The following is a 25,987-nucleotide window of genomic DNA, read 5'->3' as shown; positions in this document are numbered from 1 at the left end:
CATCCCCAGCCAATGCCATATACCTGCGCCCTTCCTCCAGAACCGAGGTAAAGGGGGAAAGAGCAGATTCTAGGTAGTTCCCAAACTCACCCAGTCTTGTACCATCTATCATCAGTGATCACTTCATTGGTTTTGAGGGGGTCTTCCCAGTAGCCCAGCATGACGCAGTAGCCTCGAATCTGGAGTTCCCCGGGGCTGTCCAGAGTGGCAATCTCCCCGGTTTCAGGATCCTCAATCTTTGCCTGCAACACAACAGAGCCAGGCTCTTCAGGCACAGTGCAAGCCCCATGGAGTGAAGAAGGGCAGCAGCAGTGGTGCTCTGCTGAGGACTGTAAAACTAGGGTAGGTGGGGAAGATAAAGTTCACCTCTGTGTGGGGGAAGATGCACCCCACCGTCTCAGTTCTCTGGGAGATGCTGTCCTGTGGGAATCCCATGAAGGTGACAGGGCTGTTCTCTGTGGTCCCATAGGCAACCTGCAAACACAAAGGCAGAGGGATATGCATCAGGGACTCTGCTGGGAAACAGAAACAGCCAAGTTCTACTGCGAAGGTGGAGGGAACTAGCAGTCAGTACAGGGGAGGACATCGGGGATGCAGGAGTTCTTCACAAGTCATGGGTCACCAGGCAAACGCTCCCATCTTCAGGTGTACGTCAGGGCAGCTCCAGATATTACTACCACCGAAGACACTACTGAAAAGCTCCCCCCCAGGAGACAGGAAGGCAAAGAACAACGAGACTGGATGCACTCGCCATGGTCCTGCCTCTGCTCCACCACAGCAAGCCAGTTTGGTATCATCTGCAAACTTCATAAGCGTACTTTCTATGCCAATACCTAAGTCGTTGATGTAGATATTGAACAGAGCCGGTCCCAAAACAGACCTCTGCAGAACCCCACTTGTTATACCTTTCCAGCAGGATTGGGAACCATTAATAACTACTCTCTGAGTATGGTTATCCAGCCAGTTATGCACCCGTCTTATTATCGCCCCATCTAAGTTGTATTTGCCTAGTTTATTGATAAGAATATCATGCGAGACCATATCAAATGCCTTACTAAAGTCTAGGTATACCATATCCACTGCTTCTCCCTTATCCACAAGACTCGTTATCCTATCAAAGAAAGCTATCAAATTGGTTTGACGATTTGTTCTTTACAAGTCCATGCTGGCTATTCCCCATCACCTTACCACCTTCCAAGTGTTTGCAGATGATTTCCTTAATTACTTGCTCCATTATCTTCCCTGGTGCAGAAGTTAAACTAACTGGTCTGTAGTTTCCTGGGTTGTTTTTATTTCCCTTTTTATAGATGGGCACTATGTTTGCCCTTTGACTGCATCAAGCCCATAACTTCTGTTTGAGCTAGAGCAAATCTAATCTTGACTGAAAGATTTCAAGCAATACAGAAGTCACCATGTCCCTAGGAACCTTTGCCTTGAAGGGAGCTATAGCGAATACAATAATATAGCTGATTGTAAATCCTGCTAGGGCAGCATGGGACCCATCAGTCTTCAGCAACCTGATCACCCCGGGATTAGCTCAGAAATGCTAAGTGTCATTTTAAATTACAGCTTCACAGTTTGTTGGGTGACAAATGCTGCTTTCTCTGTGAATTCTGAGTCTTCGTCTAAACTGGGAATGAAAACTCCTGTACCTTAGCAGACCGGTGCAGTGTTTAGTTTTAAACGGGGTTTACAAACATTTCCAGCTAACACTATAAATATTAGCCAGTGTGGATCAGGCAACACTGTTTAAAAAATAACAAACCCTGCTCCAGTCTCAGCAGTGAATATTTGAGAGGCAGAGTGGTCCAGTGCATAGAACTGGGAGTCAGGATGCCTGGGTTCTTCTCCTGGCTGGGCAACATTGGGCATATCAAGTTACCTATCTGTGCCTCAGTTTGCCCATCTGTACAATGGGGATAAAAACACTCACTCCCTTTTGCCATCAAATGATGCTGATAGGTTGCAAGTATGGGGCCTGATTCATCACTGTGTTACTCAAAATGGAGTTCAGTTGGGGTAGGACTGGAGTAGAGATCAGGGCCCTAGAGCACCAGGGGAGTCCTTAGATAACAATATTCTGTAATTGCAACCTATTATTCTATTGGTTGGGGGCACGTGGAGGGACAAAACCATTGTGTTTCCCCTGCTGGCTCTGCAGCAGTTACACAATAGTACTGGGGCTGCACAATGATATTGGGATACCAACAGAACTCCAAAGACATGCTCGTTTCAGTCCCCTTAGCAACACAGGGAGACATTCTTGGCCCCAGAGAGAAGGGAGGAACTGGCTGGGAAAAGCAGTGATTTTCGGGCGTCAAAGAGGGTGTAACAAACAACAGAAAGTCAAATAACAAACCAAAGGAAGTGCTGAAGGCTCTCATGCTGGCTCTGCCAGTCCAGCCCCCTGTGACCCAGAGGATGGATTTCATTATCCTAAACCAGTGCCAAATGTTTTGTCTAGCTCTGAAGATCTGAACTGAAATCGATTCCAGATCCTCCCTTGGCAGATAGCTCCAAACAGTCCTTAACTCATTATCCTTCTTGTCTCATTCAAATGTTCACTGGGGAGATGGGGTCTAGCTCTGCTGGCCTCGGCAGCTCTCCGGAGTTGCCCCTCCATCCCAAATTTTATGGGACCGACCTGGATTTTCCAGGTCAATTTTACTGCCCCACGACAACTTCTGGATATGTTCCAACTTGCGTTACACTGTGATGTCGTTAGCTGCCAGAGCAACAGTGACATCTCTGTGCCGCAACATCAGGCAGCAAACAAGTTTGCCTTGTAGGACAATTTTCCAAAGTTGGCCATATTCCTGGAGATCCCACCTATCCAGATAGTCACAATACGCTTCCAGTCTGAGCCAGCTTAAAGAATCCCCCAAATAGCCAATGCAATGTCCTCGCTGTGGCATAACAGCTTTGCCCCAGAACAGCCGTTTAGACTCAACACAGGCGATTGCTGCTTTCCTGCATTGCTGAAAATCAACCTCCTGTTATTTTACTGTAGGACAAACTGCTCCTGGTGGTTTGGAGTTCAAGCTGTTTCTCCTCTTTCCAGGCCAATTAACATTCTTGAGGCTCGTAAGAATTTCTCCAGCCTGGTTAGAATTTCAGAAACCGCCGCTCGCTGGCCAGCAACGAGGCATGTGACAGTTACTTGGTATTTTATCGACACTTTGAAAAATGCCTTCACTATGCAACTAACCCACTGACCTGACGGGGGGAGAGGACAACCCGGGGTGGAGGAATACAACACAGATCGAGAGAGAGAAAGCACACAGAGACAGGAGGACAGAAAAGACCAAGAGAAACCCCTTGGCTTGGAGGGTATCTGAAGGCTCCCAGCTGCTGGCATCCCACAAGTAAAAATGAGGACAAACTGGGCAAAATCCTGCCCCTGCTGAAGTCCATGGCAGCATTCCCATGGACTTCACCTACTGCAGGCATCACTTTATTAGTCCAGTACCTTGACGATTAGATTCTCTATTAATAATCACTGTCCTGAATGCACTCGGCCCCTGGGACCTCAGGAACAGAGCTGCCTGTATAGCCTGAAGGCCACCCACCATTTAGATCCATCTCTCCTTCCCCCTTCTGCACAGCTCAGTGAAGAGGACTGGGGGCGGGGCAGGAGAAGAGGAGACTTTGGTCCAGGACACCCAGTTAGATCCCTGCTCTCGAGAGCTTTAACCCCACTCCCATTCCTGGGCACGTGTGGGTTACATTCAGGAATGAAAAGGGGAGGATTTGGGCCATCAGAGGATTGAGTGGGTTGAGGGTTGTGGCAGGGGGACAATGGGGCACTCAGGGTGGGAAGAGCAGGACGGGGGAAAACAGAAGTGGGAGATGCCCCACAACGTCTGTGAGGTCCAGGCTGACTAGCACGCAGGCGCATGGTGGGGTGAAGGATGGAGCGAGAGCTGGGGGCGGGGAGTGTCCCATGGGCGAGGCAGGGAGCATCAGGGAGCTGTGGAGAAGAGAAGCCAGAGAGGTAGCCGGGGATTAGAGAGGAAGGCAGCTGGGCGGGTGGAAGATGTCAGCAGGAAGCTGAGCTGGCAGACTGTGGGTGGATGCGGTGTGGGAAGGAAGCTGCCTTGCCTACAGCTACCAAAAAGCAGCAGTCTCATGGTGGCTAGCCACTAACTAACTGCGGGGCGGGAAGCTCTCTGTGGCAGGCATTTGAGGGTGCCTGACGCAGGCCCCAAGCCCTAGGCACTGCAGTGAGGGGTGCCTGACGCAGGCCTCGAGCGTTAGGCACTGCAGTGAAGGGTGCGCAAAGCGGGCCCTGAGCCCTAGGCACTGCAGTGAGGGGTGCCCAACGTGGGCCCTGAGCCCTTCGCACTGCAGTGAGGGGTGCCTGACACAGGCCTTGGGCACTGCTGTGGGGGGTGCCCAAAGCAGGACAGAGCCATAGGTACTGCAGTGAGGGGTGCCTGACACAGGCCTTGGGCACTGCAGTGGGGGGTGCCCAATGCGGGCCCCGAGCCCTAGGCACCGCAGTGAGGGGTCCCAACACAGGTCTTGGGCACTGCAGTGAGGGGTGCCCAACGCGGGCCCCGAGCCCTAGGCACTCCTGTGACGGGTGCCCGATGCGGGCCCCGAGCCCTTGGCACTGCCGTGAGGGGTGCCCAACGCGGGCCCCGAGCCCTAGGCACTGCCGTGAGGGGTGCCCAACGCGGGCCCCGAGCCCCAGGCACTGCCGTGAGGGGTGCCCGACGCGGTCCCCGAGCCCTAGGCACTGCCGTGAGAGGTGCCCGACGCAGGCCCCGAGCCCTTGGCACTGCCGTGAGGGGTGCCCGACGCAGGACCCGAACCCTAGGCACTGCCGTGAGGGGTGCCCAACACGGGCCCCGAGCCCTAGGCACTGCTGTGAGGGGTGCCCAACGCAGTCCCCGAGCCCTAGGCACTGCCGTGAGAGGTGCCCGACGCAGGCCCCGAGCCCTAGGCACTGCAGTGAAGGGTGCCCGACGCAGGCCCCGAGCCCTTGGCACTGCAGTGAGGGGTGCCCGACGCGGGCCCCGAGCCCTTGGCACTGCCGTGAGGGGTGCCCGACGTGGACCCCGAGCCCTTGGCACAGCCGTGAGGGGTGCCCAATGCGGGTCCCAAGCTCTTGGAACTGCAGTGAAGGGTGCCCGATGCGGGCCCCGAGCCCTTGGCACTGCAGTGAAGGGTGCCTGACTCAGGCCCTGAGCCCTAGGCACCGCAGTGAGGGGTGCCTGACACAGGTCTTAGGTACTGCAGTGAAGGGTGCCCGATGCGGGCCCCGAGCCGTAGGCACTGCCGTGAGGGGTGCCTGGCTTTGGGTTCTAGATGCGGTGGTGGCGGGCGCCCACAAACCCCCAGACAAACTTCCTGCTGGATTCTGAACCTGTGAGTGCTGAAGGCCCCTGGAGCCAAAGCTCAATCATGACTAAGGGCGAGGTTCTTCCCCAGGCCGGCGGGGGACTCTGCAGCTCCTGGGTCACTAAGCAGAATTGTGGCTGATGGAGCCAAAACTGTCCCAAGGAGCTCCCAGAGAGCACACGCTGTAGTGCCCTGCAGCAGGTGCAGCATTCGCCCTGCTCCATCGCTTGCCCGTTCTCCTGGCCTCCCCCACTTTACACCCCTGCTCTCTCTTGCCGCTGTGCCAGGGTGTAAAGTGTGGGAGGAACCCCCTGCGCATCTACACAGAGGCTGGCAAGAATCTGGCCCTATACGATTCCCCTCAGCTAGAGACAGAGGGCCTCTTACACCAGAGTATTCCTACTGGTGTCAGCAGAGTTATTCCTGATTTACACCAGCATGAACGCAGACTTAGAGCCGAATTCACACAGGGGACACTGGCTTATGGGACAATCAGCTCTTTTAGTGTGGGGTGTTTCAAGTGCATTAAGTTTCTACGCAGGAGGATACGCTAATAAAAATAAATCACTGGGGTGGGGTGGGGGGGACACGACTGTCTCCTTGAGCTAAAACAAGACACCAGAACAGCCCTGCCCTGAGACACCAGAGAAAAACCCTAAATCTATATTTACGCTGTTTTTAAAAACTGTGTATTTACTGGCGTAGCCCATAAAGGCCTCTGCGGAGAAGCAGAGGAGAGTCACACATTCATAAATTACTAGACACCGGATTCACGCTCTTTGTAGAACAGCAAATGTTTGCAGAACTGTTGATCAATTAAGAAACAGGGGAGTGCAGGATAATCCCTCCTCTTCTGAGTTGTCCCAGCAGCGCCAGTCCTGGGGGATCTCCGAGGGCCAGGGCTGAACAGGGGCCCCAGCAAAAGGAACACTAACACTAGACCCGTTGTCAACACCACACCACGTACCACCCATGAGACACTGGAATGTACCAGGCAAGTTGTGAACTTCTGGGGCTCGTTGCCCGTTTGCTGCCCAGTCCTTACTCATTCCCAGTCAAGGGCTGCGAAATTCAATGAGTAAATACCAGCTCCTGCCTGCCTGGCAGCAAGACACTCAAATACAAACAGCTGGGGGAGTCCATGGGCCCCTCCCAGCAGCTGGGCACGGTGCCAGCTTGCGCAGGACGCCAACCTGCTCCCAGTCTCCCGCAGGAATCTGCTCACTGAAGCAGGGGAGTCAAAAACATTAGCAGAAAGAATTTTCCTTTTATTAAACTTTTATATGCATTGAAGTGGAACGTGAGACCAGACTCTGTTCCCCTGACGGCGGTGCCCAGGCCCTGTCCCACAGTAGGTGTGTTCCGACGGGAAGGCACACGGCCTCCATTTAACCTCTGCTGGGCAAAATGGGCTGTCTGAGGTGTGCTCAGCACCGCGAGCCCATCTCTGGGGAGGAAATAAACCCTGCTACCCGACCCCTTGCATCTGCATTACTGCCTGGCCCATTGCGTTCAGGGCCCCATTGTGCTAAGCCAGTGGCCTTCAAACCTTTGTCCTGGTGACCCCTTTCACGTAGCAAGCCTCTGAGTGCGACCTCCCTTCTACATTAAAAACACTTTTCAATACATCTAACACCATTCTAAATGCTGGAGGCAAAGCAGGGTTTGGGGTGAAGGCTGCAGCTCACAATCCCCCATGTAATAAACTCGTGACCCCCTGAGGGGTCCCGACCCTCAGTTTGAGAACCCCGATGCTAGGTCCTATTCACATACAGAGGGAGAGGCAGACCCTGCCTCAAAGTGCATACAATCTAAAGAGACAAGACAGACACTGGGTACATCTACACTGCAAAGAGAAGTGGGTGCTCTGAACTCAGGTTAAAACAGCAGCGAAGACACAGTGATTCGGCCCTGAACTCAGGTTAGCAGCTCGAGTTCAAACCTACAGAGCTACTAACCTGAGTCAAACAACACGCTGCCAGGTCTTCGCTGCTATTTTAACCCAAGTTTGCTAACCTGAGTTAAGAACTCGCCTTTGTTTGCAGTGCAGACACACCCACGGGGTGGGAGACAGGAGGGACTAGTCCAGTGGTACAGATGGGGAACTGAGGCACAGGGATAATGAGTGTCTTGCCTGAGGTCACACAGGGAGTCTGTGGCAGAGCCAGGAATCAAACCCGGGTCTCCTGAGTCCCAGTCCAGTGCCTGAACCCCATAATTATTTATTTCCATCTGTGCATTCAACCCCTGCTCTGGGAACCTCTCATGAGACATTAAAAAATATAAAGCGCAAAAATAGCTGCACATCCAGCAGGCAATCTTCATGCCATCCAAAGTACCCCATCCACCCCCCAAACACTGTCACCGCCCCCTCCCAGAAGACAGTAGAAACAGATGGCGCTTTGCAGTGTCCCCTAGACTGAGGAACAGAGATTCAGGCTCATTGGGACAGGGATGTGAGCACATTCCAAAGCAGGGGCCCCACATGAAGAACATCCTTCTAGTGGCTCAAAAGCAGCACCTCAAACTCTCCTGGAAGTGAGTGCAGGAGGTGCAGGGAGGGGTGAAAGAGCAGGGAGCACAGCTATTGCAGTCATGCTCCTGATGAGATAGAAAGTATCAGAGGGGTAGCCGTGTTAGTCTGGATTTGTAAAAGCAGCAAAGAGTCCTGTGGCACCTTATAAACTAACAGACGTTTTGGAGCATGAGCTTTTGTGGGTGAATACCCACTTCGTTGGATGCATGTAGTGGAAATTTCCAGGGGCAGGTATATATATGCAAGCAAGCTAGAGATAACGAGGTTACTTCAACCTCCCTGGCCACACAAGAGCAGACCTTAAGGTGGCCATCCTGCAGCAAAAAAACTTCAGGACCAGACTTCAAAGAGAAACTGATGAGCTTTAGTTCACATGCAAATTTGACACCATCAGCTCAGGATTAAACAAAGACTGTGAATGGCTTGCCAACTACAAAACCAGTTTCTCCTCCCTTGGTTTTCACACCTCAACTGCTAGAACTGGGCCTCATCCTCCCTGATTGAACTAACCTCGTTATCTCTAGCTTGCTTGCTAGCATATACATACCTGCCCCTGGAAATTTCCACTACATGCATCTGATGAAGTGGGTTGATGAGATAGAGCCTCTCAGCAAGCAGGCTGCTGCACTCCGTGCTAGTGTCCATTTCTGAAAGGACTGACGGTGCAGCTCCATGCACTGCAGGAATCTAATCTTGCAGCAACAAAGGCCTGGATGATGATAGCAGGGTGAGGATCCAAAGAACAGTTGCAATCTCTTGGCCAGATGGAGATGGAAAAATGCTACTCTGGCAACTGCTGCTACCTGATCATCTAATAGCAGCTGGAGGTCTGATCAGGCTCCAGCTGGCGAACCTGAGATGCGCACTCTTTGCCCAAGGGGCATATATAAGCTCTTGGCTCTAGCGTCTCAGCCAGTGTTCTTTCATTCTCGCAGTTAACTAATTCCTTGCCTAGTGGTGTCAGACAGGTGTCTGGCCAATGGGTAGCCACTGGCCTTCATCGGGGGACAAAGGTTCCCATCAGCACATGCAGCGAATTTTGGAATTTCTTCCTGTTCCTTCACACCATCGTGTAGAGCTGGGTCAGTCTCATGCAACACATGCACCATTTCAACTGGGGTTTGTGATGGGGCAGAGGTCAAAGTAAAGGCTCTGTCCCTGTTTGGGAGCTCCTTAAATCCAAGCATTGAGACAGGACAACAGGGAACAAATCTCAGAGGAGAGCTGGGTAAGAACAGTAAAATAACTATGAAAAATCCTTTGAATTCTGAAGTAAACTCGCTTAGATGGCGGCTGTGGCCCTTTTGCGTTTGGTTTTGATGACTATCCTCATGAACAGTCAAGCTCACTAGCAGGAAAAGCTCAAAAGCAGCCAGTCTGCACCAATACGCCGAGCTGGCACCGCTCTGAGCCCACTGTCTCGTTCTATAAAGCCTCAGCCTTCATCTGAAAACATCTCTAGCTGTTGTGGTTGTGAAGAGACCCTCCAAAATGTCAGAGATGCAGGGATAAGGCTGCAGGGAGCCTGGAACAACAGCTCCGAAAGGTGTGAGCTGCCTCATTCATCTCAGGGAAGGGTTAACTCAGAGGTCCAGTGACGATCATTTAAGTATCACCACTGTTAACTATTTTATCACTGATGTGAGAAAAGAGAGGGAGGGTGTCAGCTGCATGATTTAAGTGTGGGCAACGCCTCATTTTGGTGCAAATAGCTCCATTTGGGAGGTAGCACCTCTTTATTTCTTCCCAGCTAGGGAGCAGCCAGGCCCCAGGACCCTAGCAGAGCCCAGGGGATATGCTCAAGCCCCACTAAGGGGGAGTCATACTTAATGAGCCCACTGGAGCCCACAGAGCTGCTAGAGCCAGAACATTTCAAAGAAATAAGCCTGAGTGGTCTAACAAAGACACCCAAAAGCGGGGGGGGGGGGGGGCAAGGGGAGAGGTTGAGCAGTATGAGGGCAGGGTTTGCATCATCACAGTGGGCATGGGGCCAGGGTTTGCATCTTTGTATCATCACACGTGGTCCCCCCCAAAAAAAAATGCACAGGAAAAACAGTAGCCCCAGAGCTAAGTGGAAAAACCATGAGCCACAAGTGGGTAAAACACCCCATCCCATCTTTAAAGGGTAAACCCAAGTCTCCCTTACTTTAAACCACTTGGCAACCCACAGGTGACACATATGGGAGACGTTTACGTTATGGGTGGAGTTTGGAAGACTATCACTATCTTTATTCTCAGTCTGACCCCTGCTGGCAGGCATGTCCATGGAAACCAAACTGTTAGTTAACACCGTTTGTGGGGAAGAGGGAGAAAGTGAATGCTGAAAGGTACAATGCCAACTATTTACACAGGAAACCTAACTCTGAGAGCTACGTTTGTCCAACCAAGGAACAGAGATATACCATGTGACCTAGGTGTCCAAACAAAACAGCCGCATTTCAAATGCTGACTATGAACTGTTCACACACAAGATACAGCTCAGGTATTATTTACAAAAATTATTCAGTAAATAACTTGGAGTAAGTCTGAGAAAGCCACAGTCTGTTCACAGAGAGAAAGAGAAATATGAAATTTTTGGAATTGCTTTACTAATCATTCCCATGCTGTATGGGGGTTCTCACAGCACGATGGAGCTCCCAGCCTGCACTGGGCCAGCTCAGTGGAAAGCCTGGGAAAGAATTTCTGGGGTGCCACTTCTTTAGTTGCTCCAAAGTCCTGATCAGGATTCTCAGAGAGACATTAGATCTGGTGGACAAGGTGGGTGAGATAATATCTTTTACTGGACCAACGTCTGTTGCCTCACCCATCTTGTCTCTGTAATATCCTGGGACCAATATGGCTACAACAACACTGCATTAAACTAGGTGTCAGAGTGGTCAGTGCACTCGCCGTTCAGTTCTGCAAACCCCGGTTCCAGTTCTTATTGGGCCACAAACAAACACGTTTTGTGGCATCCGTTTAACAGATGTTTGACCACAGAACAGCTAGCTCGAAAACCCAGGGTTCCTCTATTGTTCCATCTCATGAGACAAGTCAGTGAAAACTCCTCACATACCGAGGATGGAGAAGAGGATCCAGGCTTTGAATGGCAGCATGTGGCCTGGCAGGACTGAGGAGTACTGGAAGAGCTGCATGACAAGGTTTGCACCAGATTGTCTATATTACATCTCCATTCAGCCAATGTTAGCTGTCTCTAAGGTTCAAGAAAAACAAAGTTCACCCCCCAAATGAAAACATAAAGTAAACAGCCTCATTAAAATGTACATCTGCAAAATAGCAGCTTGGATGCCGTCAGCCAGTTTGCATAACACCCTCTGGAGCATGCTCAGGAGGGATGGCTAATTGCACATCTCAACAATGGAAAAACCCAGAGATCCCTGTGAATAAGCCAGTCTCTGTGTCCTAAGTCAGCCCTTGGATTTCCTCCCTTTCTTGAGGCTGTCTCCCCTCCATAAACACTCTGTCGGGGCTTTATAGCCAGCTTCAGAGGTGGAAGCCTCAACAAGCTCCCAGTTATGTGCTCGGCTCTCAGTTGTTTGCGACAGCCAGGAACTGGCTAGAAACCAGCTCAAAATGTTCCATTTACCACCTCCACACCACAATTCCTCCTTTGATCTCTCCCTCTCACACTCAGAAAGGGAGAGAAACCTAGGGATCCTCCTAACTTCTCCCCTTAATTCCCCTCCAGGAAGACAGCAAGGGGCACCCTCCGGATCTTTAATTCACCACCTTGTTGCTATTCTTTGTAACCCCTTAACCTGACCAAAGCACCCAGTCCCATTTCCTGTGATGCCATTAGCCTGATGTGATACGAGCCCCTTCACCAAAGTCCGAGCCATCATGACCTCCCCTCTCCCCCATCTCTGTCTCAGAAGCCCCTGGTTCTACCTGAAAACCACACCGCACCTTAGCCACTGCTTCCCAGGGTATCACATCAGTTGGGTCACAACCCCATTATTCCATTCTGGCTACAGTTCTCCCTACCAGGGCTTCAGCCAGTCTCTGCCCCCACCACGTCATGGAGGTCTCATCACCAAACGGCAGGGTGTGGTAGTGTGCCAGCCACTGTCCCCTGTAGCTCACTCAGACAGATATCACCACAGGGCTAGCTCCCCTTCAGTCCCAGGCTGCTCAGGAGGAACTAGGTTTCTCCCCACCTCATCTTTCTCTGACCACGACACATCCTGAAGTCCTCATCCATTATCAGCATTGCAGTAGCACCCACAATACACTCGGTGGTGTCCACACACTGAACCTACCCCCGACTGTTCCCATTTTCACTCAATCCTCGCCCAGGAAATAAGCGGGAGATGGACAGAATAAGGATGCCAGGGTCTGTCCCTGTATAACAATAGGGAAAGGTGCCTCCCTGTCTTTAAAGCCTCTGAAAATAGTTCAAGATTCCGCCCATGTTAAAATGTCACCAATAAACACTTGGAAAACACCAGTACAGGAGAGGTTGGCCCTGTACCAGTTAGCCTGACACTGAAGGGGGCAGGTTCTGTGTTCCTGTCGATGGCATTGTGCACCCCTATCCCTGGACTTGGTTCTCCACCTCTGAGTCACCGAGGGTTTTATCACCATCTGTTTCAGTGGGGAGCGAAGAGATCCCCCCCAAAAGGCAGATGCACACACTGTTTTCTCTGCCCATTTACCTCGCTGCCCCGTGGGGAAAACTGCTCCAGCCTGGTGTCTGCAGCAGAGCAGTGGAGGTTTGAAGAAGCCCAAAGGGGTTAAAGTCACACTGAGTTCCCAAATTTAGTTGCTTCCAAGTCAGAGTCTGGCTGCTGCCTGTGGTTTGTGGGAAGGGATTTCGTTCTTTAATAACAGCATTATAAATAGGGCTGTGTTCATTTTGCTGCAGACTCTCACTCGCTCGTCTCCCTCCTCCTCCTGCCACTGCTGCTGCTCTTCCCTCCAACACAGATCCCAGTGCTGGCCATGGACCGGTCAGCCTTCTTCCTCAGCCTCCTCAGCTTGCTGGTGTGCCTCCTCCCCATCCTCCAGGCATGCCCCTCGAACTGCCACTGCCATGGGGGAGAGCTCCAGCACGTCATCTGCGACAACGTCGGGCTGAGGAAGATCCCCAAGGTGTCTGAGCAAACACGGCTCCTCAACCTGCAGAGGAACAACTTCCCAGTCCTGCCAACCAATGCCTTCAGGGAGATGAAAGGGCTTGTGTCCCTCCACCTCCAGCATTCCCAGATCAAGGAGATCTCCAGCGGCGCCTTCCGGGGGCTGAAGCAGCTCGTCTACCTTTACCTGTCCAATAACGATATCAGCGTCATCAAGATGGGTGCCTTCGACGACCTGTCGGAGCTCACTTACCTATACTTGGACCACAACAAGATCTCGGACCTGCCCAAGGGGCTCCTCTCCCCACTCATTAACCTCTTCATCCTGCAGCTGGGCAGCAACAAGATCCGAGAGCTGAGATCAGGGACCTTCAGTGGTGCTAAGGACCTGCGCTGGCTCTACCTCTCTGACAACTCCCTCTCCTCCGTCCAGCCCGGGGCCCTGGACGACGTGGAAAACCTCGCTGTCTTCCATTTGGATAAGAACCAGCTGAGCACTTACCCAGTGGCTGCAATGAGCAAGCTGAGGGTAGTGGAGGACCTGAAGCTATCTCACAACCCCATGAAGGTCATTCCCGACTATGCTTTCCAGTCTTTTGGGCGCTACATGGAGACACTCAGTCTGGACAACATGGGCCTGGAAAAGGTAGGCTCCTCTTCACCCTCCCTCCCCTTTCAAATCGAAACATAGGGCCTGGTTCTCTTCTCACTTACAGTGCTGTCACGTTTCTGTCCTGATCCATACGGGTGTGAGGGAAAAGCAGAATCAGAGTCACAGTTTTGGCAGAAGGGTGAAGGCTTCACTAGCAATAAAAAAAGGCACCTGACTCTTTGAACATCCATGTGCCGAATAAAAACAAGAGGACCCCCTCCTCTTGTGCTGTGAAATGCTAAGCTCTCCTGGGCTCACTGCGCCCATCGGAAGGGTGAAGGGTCCTGCTCCAGCAGTTGGTTGCACCACTCCAATGGGAAATGTATTCTGGTGCTTTAAAATAAAGGAGCGAAGAGCTCCCAGCCTTGGGAGGTAGGGTGGGGGAAAGGAGAGGCAAGGAGCTGTCCCGTGCTCAAACGGCAGGGAACAGCGGACTGGTAGAACTTAACTGCCCTGTCTCCTGAGCTGCAGCCTGGGTACCTGCTGTCAGTTTGAAGTGTGTATGGGTGGGGAGATTCCTCCAGAGGAGTTATGAATAGCAGCAGTTTCTTCTTAGTGCAGCACAGACAGGTACCCAATCCACACATGTCCATCTTCTACCTTTTTTTTTTTAACTTCCAACTTTACACTCTATAAAGAAAGGTTTGTTTATTGATGAGCTCTCAAGAGAAACTCTTGCAGCCTTTTACAAAGAAGCCCTGTTTCTATCCAGAGAGCAGGAGGGACATTCCGGTAACCAAGCAAAATACCCCTCTTCTTCTCATGGAAAAAGTCAGGACCATGGGTAGGAGCATCACGCTGAAGAAGCTATTTGCAACAGGACCCCAAGAATACCAGGCAGGGGTGCAAGTAAAGGAGCATATCCAGCTCAGGAAGGACAGCACCTCAAAGCAGCAGTGTCTCACAATGCTTTGTTGGGATGCAACAGGATGATGAAAGAGCAGCTCACAGCATCCCAGGATGTCGTGCCAAGAAGCACAGGGATGGAGCATATCCAGGGGAAATAGGATAGCACCTCAGAGCAAGGCAGTACCCCATCATGTGGTGCAGAGGTATGGAGAACATCCTAGTGAAAACGATGAGTGCCTTGTAGCAACACAGAGCCAGCATCATACTGTGCTGGGGGTGTGCACAGCATCTGCATTCAGAAGGACACAACCCAATAGCAGCAGACAGCTGCCAAACGGTGGTGGGAGTTAAAGCAAATCCACGTTTCAAAGGCAATACAGCATCCCAGAATGCCAGGCTAGGAAGCTGGAATTTATCCAGGTTGAGAATGACAGTATCTATAGCAGCACAGTGTCCCTTCGTCGATATCTCAGCTCGAGATTACAGTCCCTGTAAGGATTGGTGTAATCAAGCAATTTCCAGGTGAATGAATCTGCTGACACATCTGTGGAAGGACTCCACAGATGACGAGCACATCGTCCTTCAGTGACGCTGCCATGTCACTACTGGGGGCACCAACTCAGATTCTATCTGGTCTCATCATGCACAAATCGAAAGATACAGGTTACATGTGATACTAGAACTAGATGGAGAGACACCAGAGACAAGATGAGATTTAATTAGTCCAAGATGGTGGGATGCTCTACAGATGCAAGTTCTCTTTGTACCGTCAAGGAATTAGCTGAACAAACTGGAAGTCTAGGAATTCAGTCTAGCTATGCAGTGACCTTGTTAATCTGGAGAACAGTATCTTGGGCATAAGAATCGAATATGATGACAAACAGATGTGGAGTCAGTTCTTTCATCTGTTTGATCAATAGGTTGCTAGCTAGAGATCAAGGGTTTAGTCACTGCTGACTTACGTGTGTGCATTGCCTGAAGACTTTAGAGTTATGTTCATTCTCACCAGTGGTGAACTTGCTCAATGGATCAATGGTCGTTCTTTGTTATGTATATTACCTCATGCTGCACTGCTGTTTTTAATATAGTTATCTCGGTATAATTCTGCGCACTGACTGTTCGTCATCCTTCATACTTTTTGACATCATTTTAACAACATTCCAATATAAAAAACTACCTCTGATATCATCTCACATCTCCTGTAGATTCTTTCAGATTGGACGGATCCAACCACGTGTTACTGGTAGAAAAGCTACATAGAGGAACCGCTTCATTCACCCATGCAGTCCCTTCTGGGGTAGAACACAGCAGCTCTTTAACAGTGCACACACCACTTTCTTTGTATGCAAAAGTGGAAAAGTATACCAGAGCCAACCTAAATGGCAGGAGTTTAGCTAGGCAGAGCAGAATCATACAAATTAGCCAAGACACGAGGGTTAACATTCCTAATTTTGCAAAAAAGTGTTCTGGACTCTTTAATGACCTACTAGTGGTCAGTAATAGACAGGAACTTTGTCTGAGGTCTCACATGAAACATGGCACTTCCTGCAGCCAAGTGCCCTCATAACAAAGTCTGGACCATTTGATTAGTACAAACGAGAGAGGCGTGCCACCAGATGATCATTCCTATTTCTCTATGAACATGGTCCACCATGATTGCTCTAGGGTTTTCATTTTTTCACTCTAAAGGTATGTCTACACTGCAGTCAGAGGAGTGACTGCACCCATGTGTAGACACACCCAAGCTAGCTTTGATCTAACTAACTTGAACAACAGTAGCAGGGAAGCCATAGCCCAACACATGCTGTATGAGCCCACCTGGGACCCTGGGTAATTATTTGAGCAGCTAGCCCATGCTGTTATAGCTTGACTGCTATTGGTTTTTGAACAAGCTACATCAAAGCTAGCTTGAGTACGTCTACACGTGCTGCAGCCACACCTCTGATTGCAGCCTAGACACACTCAAATGCGTTTTCTCCTCACACTTGCCAGAAGCCTTGTATCCATATGATCCATATGTATGTATGTGAGTCTCCCTAGACACAATGGCCATTTGATGGTGGTATTTAAATTATGCAATGGTGATAATATCTGAGTTGCAGTCACACACACCCCCAAATACCAATCTCAGCTCCTCTTCTCTGATAGGGTTGGATTCTTCTGTGCGGTTTCAAAACTCTATAGCCACTTGGATGTGCGAAACTGTTCCAGATGAGAATCCCTGTCACTGCTGCAATGCACATTACCATTGTCACACAAGAAAAGAAAGAGATCTTAAACAATTTTGCAACTTTAGTATGGGGAAGTCCTCTCACATGCAAGGAAACAAAGAGACAGAACTCTTCTCTGAAGCTTTAACCAAAGATATTACGATAGCCATTTCTAACAGGGCTCAGGACCATATTAGCTACGTGCCACAAAAAAAGTGAACAATAAACATCTTGCATCTACATAATAACCTTCATCTTGGAGGACCCCAAAGTGCTTGAAGCTCGGAGATAAAGCACAGCAGCTGTTTAACAGCACACAAATAATTGGAACAGGAACTGAAATAGAATCCCATATTAGATTGAAACCACAGGGGGAATTTAAGTGGTCAGAACAGAATTACCTAAACTGGAATTCGGCCAGGACACTGGCATCAAACACCCCTGCTGCACAAAGCACCAGAAGTGGTCAGGACCTTGCTTTCACATCTCATTGGAGAGACAGCACTGGGAGCAGCATAGCAGAACCCACTGGGAATTCAGTGCTGAATCACAGGGGACTGTCCCCTGCTGACTTCCCAACACTACTTGCTGCAGGACTTCGGAGGTCTCTTACACAAGCACTAATCCAACCCAACACTGCTTGGCTTGTCAGATCTCACAGGTTTTCAGCCTGAGAGGGCATAGCTGCAGGAGCTGGGACTCATGCTGAGGGGACGTGTCTGGGGAATGATCAGTGAGACATGAAAATACACAGATGAGTATTTGACACAGAGCTTTCTGATGGACCCACGGAGATAACAAATCTGTTTTCTCCCCTCCCCAGGGTTCTGAAAAGAACAGGAAAGTGGGAAGAAAACAGGTATGTTATTGCTAAGAGCAGGGGTGGCTCCAGGAAGCAGCATGCCAAGCGTGTGCCTGGGGCAGGAAGCCCCGGGGGGCGCTCTGCCAGTCGCCACGAGGGCGGCAGGCAGGTTGCCTTCGGCAGCATACCTGTGGAGGGTCCGCTGGTCCCGTGGCTTTGGTGGACCTCCCGCAGGCGTGCCGCTGAATCCGCGCGACCAGGGACCTCCCACAGGCAAGCCGCCGAAGGCAGCCTGCCTGCCGTGCTTGGGCCTGCCTGCCTAGAGCCGCCCCTGGGTAAAAGAACCCCCCCTTGCAGTCAACAGTTTCCTCTGTAACTAATGGGCTCCAGGGAAGTTTGCGCGGATGGGTTTGCATTTTACAGAAATTCTTCCAAACTAAGTAGGACTGGGGTGGGGAGAAGGGGAGACGGCTAACAGGAGGTGCACAATTGCCAGTTTTATCTCTCCAGCACACCGCATCTTATTCTCAGGTGCGTGAAAGGGGCTATATTTTAAAGCCTGTCCATAGGCCATGAACTCCCAGACTTGCAAATAGCCCATCAGGGAGGGGAGGGAGAGAGGTGAGGAGACCAAGGCACTGGATGCCTGCCCTGCTGCATCTACAGTGGTCTGAAGCCAAGTGTAACTTTCCACTCAGAGTCCACAGGGCACTGCCAAAGCCTACAGGCCCTTCAGACTCCACAAACACTCCCTCCAGCAACAGTTCCATGAGCAGGAACACAACAGGCCCTGGAAAGGTTTGTACCCAGGGAATGTCTCGGCTCACTTAGAGAGGAGGAGCGTGTTTAGAAACAAATGGGACTGGCCAGACCTCAGCTTTTCTTTGGGCTATATGGAGGTGCCTGGGGAAGGCAAGGAGAAAATGGGGAGGGGCTTGGGCTTTAGCCACCCTGAGGTGGGAGGAATTAAAATCCGTCACTCAAGAAGGAAAACACCTTCCATGCGTCTGCCTCCTGAATCCCTCCAGGGGGCCATGGAGGAGATTCCTTGCTCCTTACCCTCTCCCACTCTCTCCAGCCCCACTGCTGTCACTAAGGGCCATGAACACAGGCAGCCTGGAAAAGAAGGGAATGGAGACCATCCCCCACTCGCCCGAGGCACAGCAATCAGCATCTCCCCTTGTACTTTAGTTTTCAGATAAAGCATTTGCTGGAGTGACCACACTGAAGACTGTTCACATCGAGAACAACAGACTTAACCAGCTACCTGGGAACTTCCCCTTCAGCAGCCTGGAGAACCTCACCCTGTCCAACAACCCTTGGCTCTGCTCCTGTCAGCTAGCAGCTCTGCGCAAGTAAGAGACACTCACTTCTGCCGCTCTCTTACTCGGTCTGGTGCCCACTGACCAGGCACAGGGGGAAGGTCCCGGTTAGTTGTTCCGGGGGCTCTACTGACCAGGCACAGGGGGAAGGTCCCAGTTAGTTGTGCCAGGGGGCTCCACTGACCAGGCACAGGTGGAAGGTCCCAGTTAGTTGTGCCTGGTGAGGAGGAAGAGGCAATACCAATAACCTGACACTTGGTCAGTAATGAAGTTTCCGGTCTCCCCTGGCAACTCTGCCCAGGTGAGCAGTCGTCTGTTCCCTTCTGGAGCTTAGAGATTTTCTGTTTGTCCTTCCCCAGGTGGTTGGAGTCCAGCCGCTCCCGCCCTGATGCGGTTTGTGCCTCACCATCTCAGTACCGAGGGCAGCAGATAAGAGACACCGCCGCACTCCGCAACTGCAAACTCCCCACCAGGAGGCCCAGGAAAGGAAACCGCCATTAAACAGGTAAGAAACTTTTCACAACCACACCCTGTTCTTCTTCTTTCTCCTTCCATCTCACACAGACTTAAGCCAAGTCCTGGTTCCCCTGAAGTCAATGAGACTAAGGATCGCTTACAAACCAGTTATCTATTTACCTGCCCTGACCTAAACATATAGGTCATAAAGCCAGAAGGGATCATTTTAATCAGCTAGTCTGACGTCCTGTATAACAGGCCAGAGAACTCTCCTGGGCTAATTCCTGTTGGAACTAGAGAAAATCTTTTAGAAAAACGTCCAGCCTTGGTTTAAAACATTTCCAGTGATGGAGAATCTCCCACAACTATGTTCCAATGACTACTTACCAACATTGTTAACAAATTGTGCCTCATTTCTAGTCTGAATTTGACAAACTTCAACTTCCAGCCATAGGATCTTGTTGTACCTCTGTGAGCTAGATTGAAGAGCCCTTTACTGCCAAAGTTTTGTTCCCCACTTAGGTATTTACAGACAGATCAAGTCACCCCTTAATCTTCCCTCTGGTAAGATAAATAGAATACATGCCTTAGTCCTTCACTACAGTAGAACCTCAGAGTTATGAACACCTCAGGAATGGAGACTGTTTGTAACTGCTGGAGTTGTGTAGCATAGGTTGACTTACAGCGGTAGTGTAGACATAGCCACAGATTTACTACGACCTCCTTACTCCCACTCCATTTTCCTTTTATACATACAAAGATCACTGTTGCTCTTGTGGCTACAGCATCATAGGTTCAGCTGATTATCCACCACAACCCCCAAATCCTTTTCAGAGACACTGCTTCCCAGGATAGAGTCCCCCATCCTGTAAGTGTGGCCTACATTCTTAATTCCTATATGTATGACCTTATGTTTGGCCATGTTAAAAATAAAAGTATTGTTTGCTTGCACCCCGCTTGCCAACCAATGCAGAGTGCTCTGTATCAATGACCTGTCCTTCATTATTTGCCACTCCTCCAATCTGTGTGCAATCATCTGCAAACATAAAATTATTGCTGATGAAGTCTTCTTCCAGCTCATTGATAAAAACGTTAGCATACAGCCAAGAACTGATCCCTGCAGGATTCCACTACAAACACACCCACTTGAAAATTATTTCCCCATTTATACTCACATTTTGAGATCAATTATCCGGCAGTTTTTAATCTATTGTGTGCAGTGTTAATTTTGTATCCTTCTAGGCTTTTTTTTAATCAAATGTCATGTGGTACACCAATTCACATGCCTTGCAGAAGTTTTAAGTCTATTACATCAATACCATGACTTCTATCAATCAAACTTGTGATCTCAAAAAAGATATCAAGTCAGTTTGATGGGATCTATTTTCCATAAATCCATAATTCCATTGATTGGCATTAATTACTTTCCTTTAATTATTTATTGATCAAGTCCCATATCTGCCATTCCATTACTTTGCTTGGACTGATGTCAAGCTGACATGCCTAGAATTACCCGGGTCATCCTGTTTACCCTTTTTAAATATTGGCACAACTTTAGCTTTCTTACAATCCTCTGGAACTTTCCCTGTGTTCCAAGACTTACTGTTAATCAACATACATGGTCTAGAGAGCACCACAACCAACTGTCTGAGAACTTTGGATGAAAGTTATCTGGACCAGCTGATTCCAAAATGTCTAGCTTTAGTAGCTGCTTTTTAACATTCTCCCAAATTACTGTCGGAATGGAAATTGTTTCATCATCTATATCATCTAGCTTTTCCTCAAATGTGGAACAAATATTTGTTGAACAGTTCTGTCTTTTCTGCATTATCACTGACAATTTACCATTTCCATTTAGATACAGGACAATCTCTCTGCTAGGATTCTTTTGCTCCTAATATACTTAAATTCCTTAACTCTGCTGGCCATAGAGTTTGCCTTCTGTCCTTTAGCTTGCCTTATCAATTTTCTACAATTCCTATCTTTTGATTTATATTCATAACTATAAACTTCCATTTTCTTCCATTTGGCTTGGGTGTACAGAATTATTTTATAGCTGCTTTCATTTCCCCTCTAAGCCAGTTTAGTTTTTTAACCAGTGTAGCCTTCTTTATTGAATGTGGCTTTTGGGGTATCTTGTAAAATGGTCTCAAACAATGCCTAATGATCATTCACATTTTTCTGTTCAAATTCTCTCTTTCAGCTGATTTGTCTCATAATTGTTTTATGAAACTGGTCCTTTTGAAGAACCAAGTATATGGGTTTGGACTTTATTCTATTTGCACATAACAAACGTGAACAAATCATGATCATTTGTGCCTAAGTTACCATTAATTTTTAGTTATATGATCAAGTCCTCTTTGTCTGTCAAGATGAGGTCGAATATAGAACTCTCCCTGGTTGGATGCAACACTTTTTGAGGCAGAAAATTGTCATCTGTAACATTTAGAATTTCTGAGGATGTTTTAGTTCGGTCAGATCTCCAACGGCCATCAGATTGAGGACCCCCTCGATAATACAGTTTCCACACGATATAAAATACAGATGACCTCTCGAGATCCCTTCCAGTCCTAGAGTCTAAGTGCTTATGGAGCCTTTGTTTTCTTCATTCATGGATAAAGAGATGGCCAAAACAAAGTTTTATGTAGGGTGACCTGACATCCTGATAAAATTGGGACTATCCCGATATTTAGGCATTTGTCCCAACCGACCTTTGGTTGGGATGCAATTTTGTCCCGATATTTCACGGTACTCTTTTTTTTTTTCCTTTCTCTGCCGGCAGCACTCGGTGCTTTTTTTTTTTTGCTCCGCCGGTAACCCCTGCACCATGTGTCCTGATATTTTCTTCCTCTCATCTGGTCACCCTAGTTGTATGTCCTGAGTGCCAGAGGAGATACCAGCTCTTCTACCCCTTCCCAGAGTGATGCTATTTCTCCTGGACGGCTGGCAGATGTTATGGATTACAGATGGAAACACCAGCCATTCCAGGCACGGCTGGTAGACTTCCGCACTGGAAGTGGAAACTTTAATTTTCTAAACCACAGTGCTTAATTTAGCGTATGCAGGAGTCTCTCCCTTCTCGGGCAGGAAGAGGAGAAAGCCAAACCCCCATTCCAGAGCCCTCTTCCAGGAGGGAGGAATAACAAAACAATGACGACGATGATAATACTTTGCCTTGAGATCCTCACATGGAGGGTGCTCTAGAAAAGCAATTTCCAAACATCAGCGAACTGATTCTCACAACTCGTGAGTCAGAGAATTTATTCCTGTTGTACAGATGTGAAAACTAAATACCTACAAGCTAGGCACACAGATCCATTCTAAGGCACCTAAGTAAGTGACCTGATATTTACAAGGGTCAAATATCTTCAGCTTCCCGTGCTTGCACTGAGAGTTGTGGGTGCTCAGCACCTCTGAGTGGCAAGTCATTTACTGAGATTCCCATATATGCTGATTTAAGGTGTAATCTCTTGTGCCTTTTAGGTGCCCAACTTGAAATATTTTAAGGGGGTCTGATTTCCAGAGGGAAGGTGCTCTGAGAATCTGGCTTCTTTGCAGTGTCTCAGCCCGGGCACCCAAAATCACTTGTTGCTTTTGAAAATCTAGGCCTCAGGTGTCTCTGTTGTGGCAGCCAAGTTTAAAATTTTAGGTAAGTTACTTAAGAGTCACATGGCAAAACAGTGGAAGAACTAAGATCACAGAACCCATTGGCCTGGTGTCCAGTGGAAACAGGGGTTGTTTGGCACCTCTAAAAAGGAGGTGAGGTGTCTCCTGACTCACAGTTGTGTATGCCATTCATGAGACCATGAAAAAGCCTCAAGTCCCTGTCTGCTTGAAAAACTTCTAAATGTAGATTTATTTTCTCCCTCCCCCGCCCTAACAGGCCCTGGTATGGCTTGTCCAGGTGACTGGCCGATTCAACCAATCAGAAAACTACTGACTCCATCCAAGTCCACCTGTAAGCTTCTACCATCTGTCAAGAGACATTTCTGATGCATCTGATCACCTCCAGCCTCCTCACAATCCTCGCCTATCTGCTGACTGCAGGATGGAATCCAACTTTTCAAACTTTTCTGACATCTATATATTTTAAAAGAGGCATTTTTTTAAACTAAACTATGCATGACAATGCTAAGACAAGCTAACCTAGATCCTGTCAGTAGAACACAGTTATCTTTCCACAGGCAACCTAAACCCATGTCCCCTGGTGTTTGTTTTCATCCTTCTCCTTCCAGCGGGATGCAAGTGACTAGAAAGCCATAAGGGTTCCTCCCTTGCCCAGCCCCCGACTGCTCCAGCAGGAAAGCCATCCCATCTCAACTCATGCAGACAGAAACCTCCCCCCAACTGAAGAGGTGATCCCTGCAGGTCAGGGCAGAGGACCACAGCTGAAGCAATGTCCAGGGTTCAGTGGGCTGGAGAGTGAGTTTCCCTTACAGTCCAGCAGGGGGCGACCTCTCTAGGTCAGGCTGAGGTCTGCTAGTGTTGGGGAACCACAACACTGAAATAGCTTGGAGATTGGATTCTCTTCTCACCCCGCAGGAAAGTGGTCTCACAAAGCACCTACACATGCAAGGGGAGAGGTTTGCACCATATCAGCCTATATCTGGGGAGCGATCTTGCTCTCAAGTCCTCCTCCTCCTCCTCTCCCCGCCCCTAACCCAGAAAGCCTAGCAGGAGAACAAGATGACTGTGGTTTATTATCATGGATTTTACAATACCACAATTTCAACTTAACTGCATTTTTTTATCTAAAGATTTATATAAATATATATAAATATATATATATTTATTCCTCTGTAACTGAGTGTAAATGACTCTTAGGGGGATGAAAACTCCTCTTACTCTTATATAGAAAACAAATTGTATATTTTCTTATGTACATCTTCTGTATAAAGCTCTCGCTGCAAAGATGAATCAACAGGTTTCCAAGTTTCTGCCTGAGGCCTGGTGACTCATGCTGCAAACTGGGTGTGAGTCCAGCTACACAGCTCAATCCAGACCCTAGTCCCCCCTTATCCTGCCTGCAGGTCAAGAACAAAATCGTTTTGAAGAAAAGAGTTTTATTATCAGCCCTACTACTGTGCAGGAAGAGGTGACTCACACGTTCCAAGTATTGGCTCCCTTGTAATAATGGTGGGGAACATCTTGGGAAGGCCAAATATAGGGCTGCTGTAAAGTAAATGGCTGCCACCCCATTGAAGTTCATGGAGTTAGGTCACAGCTGAGTTTGGCCCCTGGTGTTTTAAACTCAGCCCTAACAGCTTCACACAAGAAGCAGAGCCACAGAGCTCCCATTCCAGAGCAGTTGTCCCACAATCCCTTCGTGTTGCTCCGTTCCAGAGCACACAGCAGGGCCTACAAAACTCTTGGTGCCGGCACGTTCTGAAGCTGCCAGCAATAGAGCAGAAATCTGACGCCTAGTCCCATGTGGTTAACCCACCACATCAGTTTGTTTCCTTGGCCTTCACAGGCAGCTTGTTACTTCTTTTAAAGCAGAACAACCAGGCTGTGCACACTCGCTCGCCTTCAAGTACTCCCAGATCTGTTTTTCAAAAAGATAATGAGGGTGAGATCTGGGGCCGACTACACAGAAAGAGACAGTGCTCCACTATGCTAAACATACTGCAAAATGCATCAGCTAAACCCCACGGGACCCACTGAATGATGGATGGAACAAGGCTGGGCGTTTAGAACACCCCGTTGTTCGTGCACAGGAATGAGGGTACACATGCATGCTTAGTGACAGAGTGCAAGTCCTGCTCAGACACTGTGTGTGCATGAGAATACACAAGAAGGGCTGCAGCGCGCATGGCGCTGGATCTGACCCTCCACACACTCAGGTTCAGAGCATGTGCGCGAATCATGCCGGAGACTGAACATGTAAGCGCCATCCATGCTGGTGAAGGGAATCAGCTAATTCAGCAGCAAAACACAACACCGTTCTGAGTCAACCAGGTGTCTTCATCAGTGTTTATACTTGAGGATTCAGAGACAGCATGTGCAATACGGAAAAGAGAATTGGTTGCTGCAACCAGAAAATAAACAGAGACATGTCCCAGCCTGGGGTACGACCCAGTGTGGCCACGCTGGGTGCAATGATCTCCCTTCTCACCGTAGCTGTCCCTGTAGTTTCCTGTGTCCCTCCCAAGATGGGTTGAGCCTCTGATCCCCAGCCCAGTTACTCCACCCTGTATCCCCTTGGAAGCCTGGAAGGCATGAGGCCTCTGCATCCCATCACGCATGAACACATTCATTCAGGGAGCCTCCAGTTCTGTTGCTCTGTACACAAGTCACACATGCTCAGGTTCCCTGTTTCCAATGGACAGTGGGGAAGGGGAGACAACCCAGGCAGCCCAGGCCCAAGCATGGAAAGTGACTCACCACAATATCCCGCATATTCATCTTGGTTATAATCTTTTTCATGATCTCAGGGGGCACAGGGGATCCTGCAATGACTCCTGGAAGAGAGACAGCAAGAGGACTACATTGGAGACTCTCCTTCCCCAGGAAATCCCACCAAAAGGGGTCGGTACAGTTAGATCTGACGGCTGACAAAGCCTTTGGGAGGCACTAGGTCCTGTCTACATGCTTCAGCATTTCCCTAGCTGTGGGTACTAATTATTCCCAAAGCCCTAGCCTGGCAACAAGAGCTATGCATTTCTCGGCCTGGGTTGGGGGGTGGCCTCATTTACTTGTTAGGAGAGTTAATTCTACAGCACAGATTCACAACCTTCAG

General features: G+C 49.2%; 2 protein-coding genes across 2 annotated transcripts in view; one reads left to right on the top strand and one right to left on the bottom strand.

The window, feature by feature from the left end:
* Positions 1-25,987, bottom strand: part of ACSF2 (acyl-CoA synthetase family member 2) — a 63,499-nt gene that overhangs the window by 2,776 nt on the left and 34,736 nt on the right. The window contains exons 10-12 of the mRNA XM_032785118.2: positions 25,633-25,709; positions 367-474; positions 91-242 (exon numbers count right to left, since the gene is read on the bottom strand). Of these exons, the coding sequence (XP_032641009.1) occupies positions 91-242; positions 367-474; positions 25,633-25,709 (337 nt within the window). The remainder of the gene's footprint in view (positions 1-90; positions 243-366; positions 475-25,632; positions 25,710-25,987) is intronic.
* CHAD (chondroadherin) lies at positions 12,709-24,165 on the top strand. Its single transcript, XM_032785119.2, has 4 exons — positions 12,709-13,603; positions 18,662-18,825; positions 19,152-19,297; positions 23,132-24,165. The coding sequence occupies exons 1-3, from the start codon at positions 12,824-12,826 to the stop codon at positions 19,291-19,293; spliced, it is 1,086 nt and encodes a 361-aa protein (XP_032641010.1). The 5' UTR covers positions 12,709-12,823; the 3' UTR covers positions 19,294-19,297; positions 23,132-24,165.

The sequence above is a fragment of the Chelonoidis abingdonii genome, chromosome 13 (genome assembly GCF_003597395.2).
Source record: "Chelonoidis abingdonii isolate Lonesome George chromosome 13, CheloAbing_2.0, whole genome shotgun sequence".
Taxonomy (NCBI): Eukaryota; Metazoa; Chordata; order Testudines; family Testudinidae; genus Chelonoidis; species Chelonoidis abingdonii.
The sequence above is the reverse complement of the archived record's forward strand: the minus strand, read 5'-3'. Positions and strand labels throughout refer to the sequence as shown.